Here is a 14,462-nt window from a genome sequence, read left to right as displayed (position 1 = left end):
CTTATGATTTCCTGATTTATAACTGTGTGGTACAAGACATTACAATTAGACTGAGAATAATAGCGGCAACTCTGGGAAATATTGAGTTACTTACATTTAGATTAATTTTTTTGGTTTCTTTGAAAGATATATTTTCTTTTGTTTTCTCTCAGCTGTTTATATTAAAAGATGTAACAAGTTAAACAGTCAGACTTTTTAAAGATATATTACGTTTTTCATCATCCGGGTGCTTGAACATGCACAGAGATTAAAGCAGAATGTTACAGGGTTCCCACTCACCGCTAGTGTGCCTCCTTGCGTCTAGATCTGGGAACGTAGCTCTTGCTGCATGGGTACCCCCTTGCTGCTCATTGCTCACACTGCAACAGTCTCTCTTGTGATAACTCTGCCTTCTGGCCAGGTTCCCATTTAGTCCATCCCTTTAAGGATTACAAAGTCCTGGAAGACATCTATCCAAATGCCATCACTGGAAAGGTGTTCAGCCCCTCCTTGGGCTCTGTGCTACTATTGCACTGGCTGGCAGGGGAATCCAGGCCCATCCGCTACACCAGGTTCCAGCCCAGGGACACTATAACCAGCAATCCAGGTCCTCAGTCCCTGCCCCTGTCGCTGTTTCCCTGGGCTTCTTCTGACAAAACCTCCCTGTCTTCTGTTTCCTGGTTCTGGGTTTCCACTGGAGCTTACTCTATTCCCCATGACTACTTCACCCCTCCTAGACTCTTGCCAGACTCCTTCCTCCAGGACAGGCTCAGAGTCCTTACTCTCCTCCTGTACTTCCTCCTTGTCCCTGGTGACCTCCCTCATCCCAGGGAGTTATGGAAGACTCTTTCCCCTGCAGCCCCATTCTACTCTCAGTTTCTTGGCTTTGTGTTGGCCCAGCCCTTTCATAGGTGGCTTTATAGTGCTGGTTCAGCAGGGCTTCACTTTCACTTCACCATGGCCCTCCTTCTGTGAGGTGACACCAGCTGACCTAATTGGCCTCTCGAGCCCTAATTAACCCTATTGAGGCTGGTGTGGCGCCACACCCCATCACAAATAAATTGTCTGGTTTTTAGACATTCAGTAGTTCTCTGTCTGGGTATCCTGCATTTTACTTATTTTCAAGAATGCTTGAGACCTCTTTTTTTATAATCTCTTAAACCAATTTTAGGCAACTGCATGATCTGTCTGTGAGTCAGTGTTCCCAATGAGATTTTGTTCGTGCTGTAAAATGGTTTTCTCTAAGAAAGACTGGATTGTGTTGCAGATTTCTTGTAGAATCTCAGACATTTATTTTTACTGGAATTAGAGATGGAAGAGATATACAAGGTCATCTAATCCATCCTTCTTGACAAATCAGCATTATTCCCTATATTACATTTGTATAGCCGTGTGCAGTCTAGTTTTTAAAATAGCTTCAGGAATGGGGTTTCAACCACTTTCTTAAGAAGGCTGTTCCTTCGTTAATAAATGTCACTGCCAGGAAATATTGCCTGAAATTAAGAAAAGATTTAGGAATGTGGAATTGTGTGAGACCCACTGCCTGAGATATTTAAAAGTAGCCTGGAAGAAGCAATAGAAAATATATAGTAGGGAACAATTTTGCACTGCCAGAAAGATGGTCTTTATGACGTAAATGTTTTTTGTTTTCCATCAGCAATTACTGAGATTCTATTTCTCAACATCATGACACATCTTGTTCTACAGTAATAGTCAGTTTGGTGGAACATTACTATATTAAAATCTATTATGAAAGACTAGAAGCTCCCATTAAATGGTGCATTTCATTTTTTATTGACAATGTATTCCGAAAGCCTCTACTGAAAGAAGCCTATTGGATCTGAATCAGAAGTATGGGAAAGGAGGCTGATTTCACAATAATCTAGATATTACGGATACTGGTACTGTACAGAGATAGAATAAAGGAAAGATTTACCATAAACAATTTAGTATATTGTACTGTGCATTCCTCATCCATGGCCAAAGATTGGGGCCAGTGATTTCTACTGTTTTGAAAATAAATGAGATTGTTTTTTCCATAAGTAGTCCTGTTGCTTTTACCCATGAAATGTCAAAGTAATGCACTCATTAGTCAGTGGGAGCAGTGAGGCTAAAATGCTATCACTAACTACATTCTGTCATTGTCTGACAACCTTACGTGACTTCAAATGGGTTTAAAGATTTTTTTGTTTGTTTATATTATCAACTAAGACCATTTAAGGGAGACTGTATTTTAAATTCATTGATGTAATCTCAAATGATTAACATTTAATTTCTCCCGAACAATGTATTTGGCTTTGAATTATAGTTTGATGTCCAGAAACTAAGAATCTACTGTGACCCAGAACAAAACAACCGAGAAACAGCTTGTGAAATCCCGGGATTTGTGAGTATGATTGATGAACTTTCAAGGATTGTTTGACATTTTATCCAAATAACTTAATACAGGGGCTATCTTAATAATGAGCTCTTAAAGTAAACATTCCTGCATTTATTCAACTACTGTAAACAAATTCCTTCTGAAATTTGAGGAACTAATTCTATAATGTTCAAACAGGTAACAGCTACATGTCTGTCATCTAGCAACCTAGTTTTAGAACAAACATATTTTACAAGACTTTTGTATTTTCCTAGAAAGACATCCTTAAAGAGGTCTTAAAATATTATTACTTACCAGAAGGTGCAAATGGGAAATCAGTACAAAATTAACTCTAAATCTTGTGTGACAAATGCTTTGAGATACTAAGTGCCTTGATTCTATTGATGTAAGATCTATCTACTTTAAGTGCAAAGCATTTTTATTACTATACTCATCAGTAAATCCCCTAATCTCTAAAATCTATTATCTGTTCAACAGAACTATGTTTCTAGCTTTTTAAATTAGAATTTCCTGTCAAAAGTATCCCCATTGAAGTTGGTGGCAAAATTCCAATTGACTTCAATAAGGCCTGGATTTCATCCAATGTGTTTTGAATGAGACAAAACTGAAGTCCTAATCAGTTCGTGTCCAGGTTCATGGAGCTGAAGAGTGACCTAAAAGTGGCCCTGTCCTTACTTGGTTTGTTGGAGTTCATTCTATATTGAAATGTTAGTTGTTCGTAGAATGGTGCAGGGAAGTCTAAACTACAGGGGGCCAAATGTTGTAAAGAGTTCTGCTCCTATTTCAGAACCTAACTAACAGCTTGATTTACAGAACTGTGCAGTGTCTTGCAGCTGCCACTGTGACGCTTATGGTCAGTTTTTTGAAAGAGCTCAACTCCTACTTAGACACCAAATAAGTAGTTACGTTTTCAAAAGAGCTCAGCTTATTGGATACTGAGCTGTTTGGCAAGCCTGGCCATAGGCACTGATAGATTTTAAAGAGCTATACATCCAGCTCTTTTTTAGGTTCTTAAATGGGAGCTGAGCTTCAAAGCCTACGATAAATTTAAACTTACTGGATATAATTCTCTCTATAAAGCTTTGTCAACTTGATTGCAGGATTGCATCATCTTGATATTTATAAATTGGTAATGGGATTCAGAAAATCCACAAATGCAAACCCACTACATTTTGCATGATCAAATCCAGACAAAAAGATCCCTTTTTGCCAGTTTGGTTTCACTTGTTTTTGTCATAAATGAAATTTATATATCACTGTGAAAATCTGAAGGTGCAGTGACATGTCAAAGGGTGCATAGCACTGTGGCCATAGCACTTTGGATTCTGGTTGTGTCAGAGTTTGTAAGCTAAACGTGGTTTTGCTTGGTCAGCACTTACATGAGGATCCTACTAAAGGTAATAATGTGGTAATTCATTCCTGATGTGCTAGGAGATTTCAGAATGTATCATTCTGTGCTATTGCAGATACCAGAAACCTCACTGCAATTATACAACCTATGGGCTAGTGTGTGGCTGCGTCCTACACAGGCCAAAGGGAGGGAAGGGAAAATAAGTCATTCCTCTTTACACCCTTGCATGGCCACACAGGATTTACCCAGATCTTGAGTTAGGAGATAAAGAGGGCAGGGACTTGACACCTGCTATTTGGGAACTGGTTATAAGCAATTATATTTTCCTTTACAAATATTGTGACATTCTTAAACTGTTTCTTTTCATTTCAGAATGGAGAGGTAAGCTCAATCATAAACCACTCAAACTCAATTTAAGGTAGTATTTACTTTTTTATAAACTCAGTATTATGCCATCAGCTGGTAATGTGTAATGGTTTCGAGAGATGGAAAGTGGTTTGCAAAAAACTAAAAGCAATGGAATTCAGTTAATCAAAACTGTATCGTCAATGGGCAAACATTTTCAATTTGGGTGTCTAAAGTAAAACATCTAGTTCTAAATCCACATGTGGGCACTGGAATAAGTGGCCTGATTTTTGGAGGTTCTGAGAACTAGTGGCTCCTATTGGCTTCAGTTCAATTCCAGTTGTTTTTGACACAAACTAGACTTTTATATTTCATAAGTGAAAACTATCAATTTCACTCTGAGAGAATATTCTACTAGGAGCCCTCTACTAGGAACCTTTAAAAGTCCGTGTTGCACAATACCTTACAGATTAAGGTGCAATATATTATTTGGAATATGTAATAATATATGCTAAATACAATACAAAACCTACGCTTGCATAGCTCAGAATGCAAACCCCACATCCTCAATGTTGGGAGGGAGCTTTGTCTGGACTGGCAGAAGAAAGCATATTGGCTCCCTTTTCCCCCTCCCTCAGGGGCTGGGAAGAGGCTAGCCAGGAGGAGAGGGAAAGGCATAGCCTGATCGGGGGCTGGGTTTGACCTCCAGCTTGAGCCCCCTCTCCTGGCCAAGCAGCTCAGGGACCTGTTAGGGGTAATTCAGGTTCAAATTGTTATGATACAGCAGGTGGCAGGCATCCACTACAAGTACTTATCCCATAGGGGGTTCAGTTCTCTCATAAACTGGGAGAATCCCTTAAAGAATCTAGGGAATGGGAATTGGACTCCTAATATCTGGTACAGTGAGGAGGCAACCGCTTCTCCCCAGCTCCTTAACCTTCATGCAAGGGGAGGGTGGTGAGGTCCCAGCAATGGGCAGAAACCAGCTGTGGAGGGGTCATGGCTGATGGCAGCGCTCCACCAGGTTGAAATGGTTAAGGAAGAATCATGATGTGCATTGTACGTGTTTTTGCCAGATAGTTCCCAGATATGTTAAGTCAATAAAGTTGTGGTCTAATTAAACCACATCCCTTGCATCATGTCTTTCTTCCTATGTGTATGGGACAATCTAAATCTTCAGGTTTTATGTAACATCGTTTGAGCATTTACTCTATGGGAAGCCAGATATGTTGTGTATTTTTTGTAATGAATTTGTTTTTTGTGTAAGGAATAATGGGCCTATTTTTCATTCAACTGAAACTAATTTTAAATGTTGTAAATCAACTTACTTCTTTGGGGTTACTTCTGATTTCTATTCGTAGACATCAGGGGAGACTCAGGCCCAGTATTTTTGGGTAAAAAGTATGTTTTATAAGTCAGGGGGTATTTTCTGCAACCGTTATTGCATGCACCCATGATTACTTGTGTGCACTAGTGTAGTCACCACAGTTCATAGATCACAAAATCTGGTCAATGTGATGCATATTTTGAACGTTGATTACTGAAAATACTCTGAAGATCACTATGAGATTGTTCTTAAATTTTATGAGAATGTAGATATAAATAGTCTTGTCTATAAATGGAAAAGGGAAAAAATATCAGCAGAGATGTCTGGAATGAAGCCATCACTATTTCATAACATAAACTTGGCTGATCTTCAGCATCAGATATCTGAGCAATTATTAGATGTTCCAGATGAAGTACTTTGATGTATCATAAATGAAAGCCACAGTGGTGACATGTAAAATTATTTAACGGATTTTTTATTAATCTCTAATGATTCATGTAACTGGTGATTGGGATCTTTCTGAATGATTTAAAAATGGAAAAGAGACTTCATTCATTAACTAATTTATTCCCACAGAATAATTTGACCAGCTCTATTTGTAGCTGTAATTTCTTCAAAAAAGAACACACTTTAACTACAGTAGAAATCTGTTTTTTTTCTGAATGGTCTAAGAGCTATCAGAGTTTTGGAGAGGTGGAACAAAAATTCATGGCTGCAAAGTTGCTCAGGGACATGACTGGTATACATTTAGGCAGGAGTTCTGATTAAACAAATGTTAAATAACTCAGAGCTGTGCTATATATGAAATAAAAATAAAGTCAGTCCTATATTTTGTCATGTTAATGCAGTTAATTGTAATATATTGATTTATGGTTTTCCATGTATGTTGATGATCATTTTTATTTTTGATAGTGTATGAATGGCCCTAGCGATGTAGGCTCAACGCCTGCTCCTTGTATATGTCCTCCAGGAAAACAAGGGCCTCCAGGCCCAAAAGTGAGTAGGGTTTTCTTTAATTTTCTTATTTTTAAAATCTACTTTTCAGTGGTGCTTTTACCTTCTATGTTATAAGGTCATTGTGTACGGAAGAAGCCACACTGAGCCTAATTCTGCTCCCATTGAAGGCAATGGGAGTTGCTGTTAGTTGCCAACTTGCAAGATCAGACTCTGACAGATGCAATTAATTAGCTACTGGTTCCATAACTCCTGATAAGCTAAATGTCATTTAAATTTTTAAAGAAAATTAGATGTTCCTTTACATTCAAATTTCATAGTTACTCTCCAGTAAATAACTTCACCCCCCATACGATCATTGTCTAATAATGAAATCCTAACATGGTTTGACGTGGAAAAATCTGATCCTGGAGAAATGACAATTTCTCAACTTTTCTTAATTTGCAATTCATATTTAAAAATCTACTGGGGGCTGCTTTGGGTTTGTTGACCTTTATAGCCTCTGAGCAGTGGTGAAGCAGTGGTGAAGTGCATGTTGCATCAACCACAGTGTGGCTGGTCCACACTGAAGAGAACAGCTATCAGTTACTCCATTACCTCAAGTGTATGGGCATTTCAGCTGATGATCCATTTCAGGAGTTATTATAGTTTCACATGATAGAATTTCTTGTTTTTTTCTTTGCATTTTTAAATAAAACCTAGGGAAGTACTTACAAGAACAGTAAAGCACTCAAAAGTTAGGAAATGACAGAATTAGGTGGCCCAGGCAATCTTAATTAGGCCCCCTAGTGGATACGCAAGCTTGAATTGCATGACCATGTACTATTTGTTCTAGCAGGAACCCTGCTTCATTCAGTGCACAACTGGATAGCGCATGAGGCGGAGGACTGCAAGAAGAGAAAGGAATTTTGCATTAGGACCCAGTATAATGAGGTCCTAATTAGGTCCCAGTACAGTGTGATTTTGTTCCTGGCTGTGTCACAGATTTCCCATGTCATGCGGGACAAGCTTATCCTAACATCTGGACACAAGGAAGCTGAATTAAGATTGCACAGGCAACTTTAATTATAGCTAGAGCCCTACCAAATTCATGGTCTATTTTGGTCAATTTCACAGTTATAGGATGTTAAAAATTGTAATTTTCATGATTTCAGCTTTTTAAATCTGAAATTTCACAGTGTTATAATTGTAGGGGTTCTGACCCAAAAAGGAGTGGGGGGGAGGGGTTGCAAGGTTATTGTTGGGGGTGCTTGCGGTACTGATACCCTTACTTTTGCGCTGCTGCTGGCAGTAGCACGGCCTTCAGAGCTGAGCAGCTGGAGAGCAGCGGTTGCTGTCCAAGAGCCCAGCTCTGAAGGCAGAGCTGCCGCCAGCAGCAGCACAGAAGGATGGCATGGTGTGGTATTGCTACCCTTACTTCCGCGCTACTGCCTGCAGAGCTGGGCCCTCAGTTAGCAGTCACCACTCTCCGGCTGCCCAATTCTGAAGGCAGCAGCGCAGAATTAAGGGTGGCCTGGTATGGTATTGCCACCCTTACTTCTGCGCTGCTGCTGGCGGGGTGCTGCCTTCTGAACTGTATGCCTGGCCAACAGCCACTGTTCTCCAGCCACCCAGCTCTGAAGTCAGCACAGAAGTAAGGGTGGCAATACCATGACCCCCTAAAATAATCTTGTGATTCCCGCCCCCTGCAACTCCCTTTTGGGTTAGGACCACCAATTTGAGAAAGCTGGTGTTCCCTGTGAAATCTGTATAGTATAGGGTAAAAGCACACAAAGGACCAGATTTCATGGGGAGAGACCAGATTTCACAGTCCGCGATGTGTTTTCAATGGCCGTGAATTTGGTAGGGCCCTAATTATAGCATGTCCTAACTTTTGAGTGCTGGACTTTACCACCTTAACATTATTTTAATATTGTTTTTTATTTGTAATCTGAATATGCAGTAGTACCAATAATTAGTGGCTTGTTATTTAAGACACTTTTTGCAACCCTCTAAATTTTTATATGGCTGTTTCTAAATCCAGTTGTTTTCAATCCATTGTCTATTATGTTACCTAATAACATTAGATGCTCTTTACAAAAAAGCAATTTTATTTTTGGTGGTATAACCACTAAGACCAAAATTAGTCATTTAAATCCGCATTAGGCACCTAAATGAAAGTGGCCTAATTTTCGAAGGAGCTGAGGATCTGGAATTCCCAGTGGAGTCTGTTACCCTTAGTTCAGCACCTCTCAGTGTCGGACTACTTTTACTTAGGTCCCTAAATGTAGATTTAGTTGACTAACTTCAGAATCTCAGTTTTGAAATATTTTTCAAAGGTGTACTTACATACTGTGACTTTGTATAAATGACATTATTGTGGGGTTCTATATTCTTTGTCACTGAATTCAATATTAAACTTGCTCAATTTACATGTTGTCAAATGACTTCTCACATTTCCAGTTCAAACTAGGCTTTAAGACTCAATCTGTGATCTTCCTCTTCCTGTATCATCAGGAATTTACCTGGTAATTTTGCTGACAATGTGTGTGGCTGAACACAATCTGGTTTACTATTCCAGAACTGCATGTGCTATAGTAATAGTAAACTGTTGTTTGGAACCAAATCTTTGTCCTTTTTAAAGTCAATGGGAATTTTGCCATTGATGTTTGAGACAAAGGACCAGGATCAGATCCTTTGTTGGTAAATTAAACCGAGAGCGTTCAAATACAGTGAGCTAATATAGTGAGTAAGAATATTTTTGGTGGTTTTGCTTTGTGATCATAAAGATGGTCTAGTTATCTTTGGGAAACTGCAGTTTTCTTTTGCTTTTTTTAATGGGCCTGATCCAAACCGCATTGAAATAGTTGGAAAGACTCCCACTGACTTCTGTAGGCATTGGCTAAAGATCTAAGAGGGGTTACAAAGGATAAGCACCTTGAGGCAGTAGCTGTTGATTAAAAGGTTTTAACCATGTCCATCTTGGCTGTTTCACTTTAATTAGAGCCAAACTCAATAAAAATCTGGCATCAGGATAATCCTTGGTAGAGACCTACAGACAGATGAAGTTTGGTTCAAGGTGGTATTGACTAACATATTTTATAGGTTTTTTTTATTTGTTTTTATTTCTACTGTTTTGTTTTTCATGTTCTATAACATCCTAAATATGGGATATTATGGGCTATCCTTAGAGCCCAATCTTCCAAGCCCTACATAAGAAGTCAGTGGGAGTTTTCCCATAGAGGGATTACAGGATCAAGCCCTTTGTATTATAGCAATTACTCTTCCAAAAAAATTATCTGGGCTTACAGCCAATGTTCTGTGGAATGATATTCCTTGAAGGCCCGAGTTCCTGAAGCTCAGAAATATGCTTGGATAAAATTTACTTTCAACTAATTGTAAACTTTTCTTTCATATTTCTTTGTGCTCTAATGTATAACTTCTTTACAGGGAGACCCTGGACAACCTGGGAATCATGGTTATCCTGGACAGCCTGGTCCAGATGGTAAGCCTGTGAGTACTAAAAACTTAGTCATATAAAGTACTGTAAATGCAAAACTAACGGTAAAGGAAAAAATCTTTAATATGTCGTGTTCTACAGCATTGTGAATTATAGGCTAAGATGCATCAGAATTTAACAATTCTATGAACATTTTGATTGTTAGATTAAAAGCCATCAAAATGATAGCATGAAACTAAAGACTTGCCTGAATGAAAACCCAGGATAGGAACATCCCTAAATTTGTGGGACATTTGAATCTGAAGTTCAAATCTTGAACTGATCTCTTCATGTGACATGCGTGGATACAATGGCTTAAAGCAACAACCCAATAAGGAGTTTACTTTTTTCTCAATGTCAATATGACCCTTATATTGTGCTCAAAAATGTTTAGGGTTTCTTGTGCAAGAGTATCCCAGAATTAGAATTAAAAATAGTACTCTGCTTTGAAATACAGATGGCTGAAAAAGACAGTATATTCCCACACGCTGCAGTTTGTTTTTTAATTTACTATTGTTCGTTTATGAATGTATGGTTTATGAAAACAGCAGGTGAATGACAGATGTTCCTATAATGAAAATGTCAAATTTGGTGATGGTCAGTTTGGTTTTTAGTTTTAGAATTGTTTTTAAATTGTATTAAAAATCCCCAAATAGTAAAGTACCCTTAGGTTCCATAAAAGTGGAAGTGGAAGCTTCTGAGAAGTTGACACCCAACATCTTAATGCTCAGTAAATGCGTGGTGTTTACAGTTCATAGGTTTCATTTTGTGTTCCTGAGCCACTGGTGTGTGTGCCTCAGGTGTATTGGGAGGATAAAGGTGAAAGATTCAGAGACTTCGACCACCCAAATTCCTGGCCTAAGAGTGTAGACCCCAATGTGGCTTCTTAGAGTTTGTTGTAAAAAATGCAAAAGACCGTGGAGGGCATTAAAAATAGTTTAATTTTGAAAAGAGAATAATTTATCTGGCAGCTACTACGACCTGAAAAAATAATTCTAGTAAAAGAAATGGAAGAAATCTGTGATATACATGTGTACGCACGCACACATTCTGACATGCACATACACACAGACACCTATATTAGGAGTTGTTAATCTTTAATAATGTTTATGCTTTTGTTTTTACTGGGGAGGAGTAAATGATCAGCTCTAAATGGATCCTTGGACATTAGGAAAGGCTTGTTGATGCACATCATTAGCAACATACATATCTTAATATGAATAATGATCAAACTGGAAGTGCAAACACTCATGGAAGATGATGGTGAAGGGCAGAGGTTATCTGGAATAAGCCTTCAGTTTTCAGTATAAATGGGTTGTCCTTTGGAAACTAATATTGTAAGATGAAAACTGATGAAGAATACAAGCTAAGAATAAGGCTATACTGCAATGTATTGAGTTTGCAGAAAATGTCTAGTGGGGGTACCACAGATCCAGTCTTATTTAAAATCTTCCTTGTTGATGTGGTAGAGGAGGAAATATCATGTACCACCTGAAAATGTGTGAACAAATTTGAAGGAGTTGCAAACATCATTAAGGATGAAGATAAAAAGGGGACTTTAGAAAGATGGGCAAAAAAGGGGTGGGGGAAGTTGGCTGCAGAGAAGGCTAATACAGTTTAAGCAGTGGCACCATGCCATGGAGATAATGTTCTACAGTTTTGGTGAGACTGCAGCAGGAATATTGTGTTAAATTTCCACTGTATTATCAGAAATGGACAAACTGGAGAGAAGTAAGAGATGAGCAGCGAAGAACTAGACTGAGGCTTTCAGCTCAGCTCTGTATATGAGTCACTATGTAGCTGTGCCACCCCAGGAGAGGAACCATGAAGAACCTGTGATTCAGAGTCACAACTCCTCTCCAAATTCCCTCTTGTCCTGGGAAACTGAGGGGCAAGTATTGCAAAAAATCCTTTACAAGTGAGAGTCCTAGTTGTGTTTAAGGGCGATACAGTTGGGTCCTTAAGGTTCAAATCATTTACCATAAATGATTGGGAAAAGGGGGTGAAAAGTGAGGTAGCAAAGTTTGCAGCTGGTACAAAATTACTCAAGATTGTTAAGTCCAAAGCTGACTGAGAAGAGTTACACAGGGATTTCACAAAACTGAATGACGGTGTGACAAAATGGGAGATGAAATTCAATGCTGATAAATGTAAAGTAATGCACATTGGAAAACATAATCCCAACTATACATACAAAATGATGAGGTATAAATTAGCTGTTACCGCTCAAGAAAGAGATCTTGGCATCTTTGTGGATAGTTCTCTGAAAATATTTGCTTAATGTGCAGCAGCAGTCAAAAAAGCTAACAATGTTAGGAACCATTAGGAAAGGGATAGATAATAAGTCAGAAAATATCATAATGCTACTATATAAATCCATGATATGACCACACCTTGAATACTGTGTGCTGTTCTGGTTCTCCCATCTCAAAAATTATATATAAGAATTGAAAAAAGTGAAGGGAAAGTCAACACAAATGATTAGGGGTATGGAACAGCTTCCATATGAGGAGAAATTAAAAAGTCTGGGACTGTCCAGCTTAGAAAAGAGATGACTAAGGGAGGGATATGATAGAAGCCTATAAAATCATGACTGGAATGGAGAAAATGAATAGGGAAGTGTCATTTACTCTTTCACATAACACAAGAACTATGAGTCACCCAATGAAATTAATAGGCAGCAGATTTAAAACACACATAAGGAAGTACTTCTTCACACACAGTCAGCCCGTGGAACTCATTGCCAGGGGATGTTGTGAAGGCAAAAAATTAAACTGGAGTAAAAAAAATTAGGTAAATTCATGGAGGATAGGTCCATTAATAGCGATAAGCTAAGATAGTCACGGATGCCTCCACATGTGCTGGGGCTCCCTAAACCTTCAACTGTCGAAAGCTGGGACTGGAAAACAGGGGATGGATCACTTGAAATTGCCCTGTTGTATTCATTGTCTCTGAAGCATCTGGCACTGGCCGCTGTCAGAGGCAGGATATTGGGCTAGATGGACCATTGTGCTGATCTAGTATGGCTGTTCTTATGGTGTTATGTACCAGGTAACTAGAGATGGGCTGAAACCAAAATTCTGATAAGAATAACTCATATTTTGGCAAAGTCTGTATTTGGGTCCAAACTTTGCAGTTCTTATTTTTTTCATGTATATTTTGATCAATTTGCTTTGAAAAAGTTCTGCAAATTCTTCAAAACTTTTCCACAGATTTCTCCTACAAGTTTCCTGGGCTCTCATTAAGTGATGTGGCCTTGGTCTTTATTACTTTTCATAAAACATTTAAAGTTCTGTGTTTAGTAAGAGCTTTAAATACCGATAGTAGTACATTTAGTTTCTGTGTATTGAAAGAATGAGATTAATACTTTGTTCAGAACTGTAAAGCTTATTAATTTTGCAATTTACATAGAGAAAGCTCTATGCTGCACTTTATAAAATGTCCACTGATCTGAAGTCCAGGACTTGGTATATTAAGTCCTGGAGCAATGTTAAAATAGCACTGATGACCCAAGGGACCACTGACAAAATTTCAGTATCTTCAAAAGCTGAGAGTCTTATCTTTCATATGTTCTGTAATTCTAAACATGTTTTATGTTGGATATCTCTTCCTGATTCTCAGAATTCTGGCAGTGCCTTTGGGGGGAGGGATAGCTCAGTGGTTTGAGCATTGGCCTGCTAAATCCAGGGTTATGAGCTCAATCCTTGAGGAGGCCATTTAGGGATCTGGGCCAAAACATTGGGGATTGGTCCTGCTTCGAGCAGGGGGTTGGACTAGATGATCTCCTGAGGTCACTTCCAACCCCTATATTCTATGTTTGTATGAATTACCACCAGATTGCAATGGCTATTATTCTGAAAGATGTTAGAGCTAGAATTAATACTTACACTCTTTGAAAGGTGAGAATCCTAGCTTTTGAATCGTCTAAAGCAGAGGTGGGCAAACTACGGCCTGGGGGCCACATCCGGCTCTCCAGACATTTTAATCTGGCCCTCGAGCTCCTGCCAGGAAGTAGGGTCTGGGGCTTGCCCTGCTCGGGTGCTCCAGCCAGGGAATGGGGTTGGGGTCTTGCCCCATTCCGCACGGCTCCCGGAAGTAGCAGCATGTCCCCAATCCAACTCCTACATGTAGCGACAGCCAGGGAGCTCCGCATGCTGCCCCTACCCCAAAGCACCACCCCTGCAGCTCCCATTGGCCAGGAACTGCAGCCAATGGGAGCTGCAGGGGCAGTGCCTGGCTGCGCCGCCTCATAGGAGCCGGAGAGGGGACATGCCGCTCTTTCTGGGAGCTGCTTGAGGTAAGTGCTGCCCAGAGGCTGCTCCCCTGACCCCCTCCCATGCCCCAACTCCCTGCCCCAGCCCGGATCCCCCTCCCGCCCTCCAAACCCCTCGGTCCCAGCCCAGAGCACCCTCCTGCACCCCCAGCTTGTCATCCTCAGAGCCCGCTGCCTCATCTTAGTAATAGCCCATGGAGGCATTGTGACTTAGACACCTTCCTGAGGCAAAATTTCCTCATTGTTTCTCCCTTGTTTGAGGGGGGTAGTAATTTGCTGCTGTCCTATACAAGCTGCAAATTTTCACATCCGAGGGCTGGCCAGTGGGCTAAGTCAAGGCTCTGCCCATTCCTCAGTCACTCAGGAATTAGGTAT

The 14,462-nt window shown here is 39.7% G+C and overlaps 1 protein-coding gene across 2 annotated transcripts in view; it reads left to right on the top strand.

Moving 5' to 3' along the window:
* Positions 1–14,462, top strand: part of LOC311518254 (uncharacterized protein) — a 197,235-nt gene that overhangs the window by 80,235 nt on the left and 102,538 nt on the right. For both annotated transcript variants that reach the window (XM_084623903.1, XM_084623904.1), the window contains exons 7-9: positions 2,288–2,365; positions 6,295–6,378; positions 9,766–9,828. In XM_084623903.1, coding sequence (XP_084480029.1) covers positions 2,288–2,365; positions 6,295–6,378; positions 9,766–9,828 — 225 coding nt within the window. The remainder of the gene's footprint in view (positions 1–2,287; positions 2,366–6,294; positions 6,379–9,765; positions 9,829–14,462) is intronic.

Source organism: Lepidochelys olivacea, assembly GCF_965140295.1.
Source record: "Lepidochelys olivacea isolate rLepOli2 genome assembly, chromosome: 3".
Lineage (NCBI taxonomy): Eukaryota > Metazoa > Chordata > Testudines > Cheloniidae > Lepidochelys > Lepidochelys olivacea.
The sequence above is the reverse complement of the archived record's forward strand: the minus strand, read 5'-3'. Positions and strand labels throughout refer to the sequence as shown.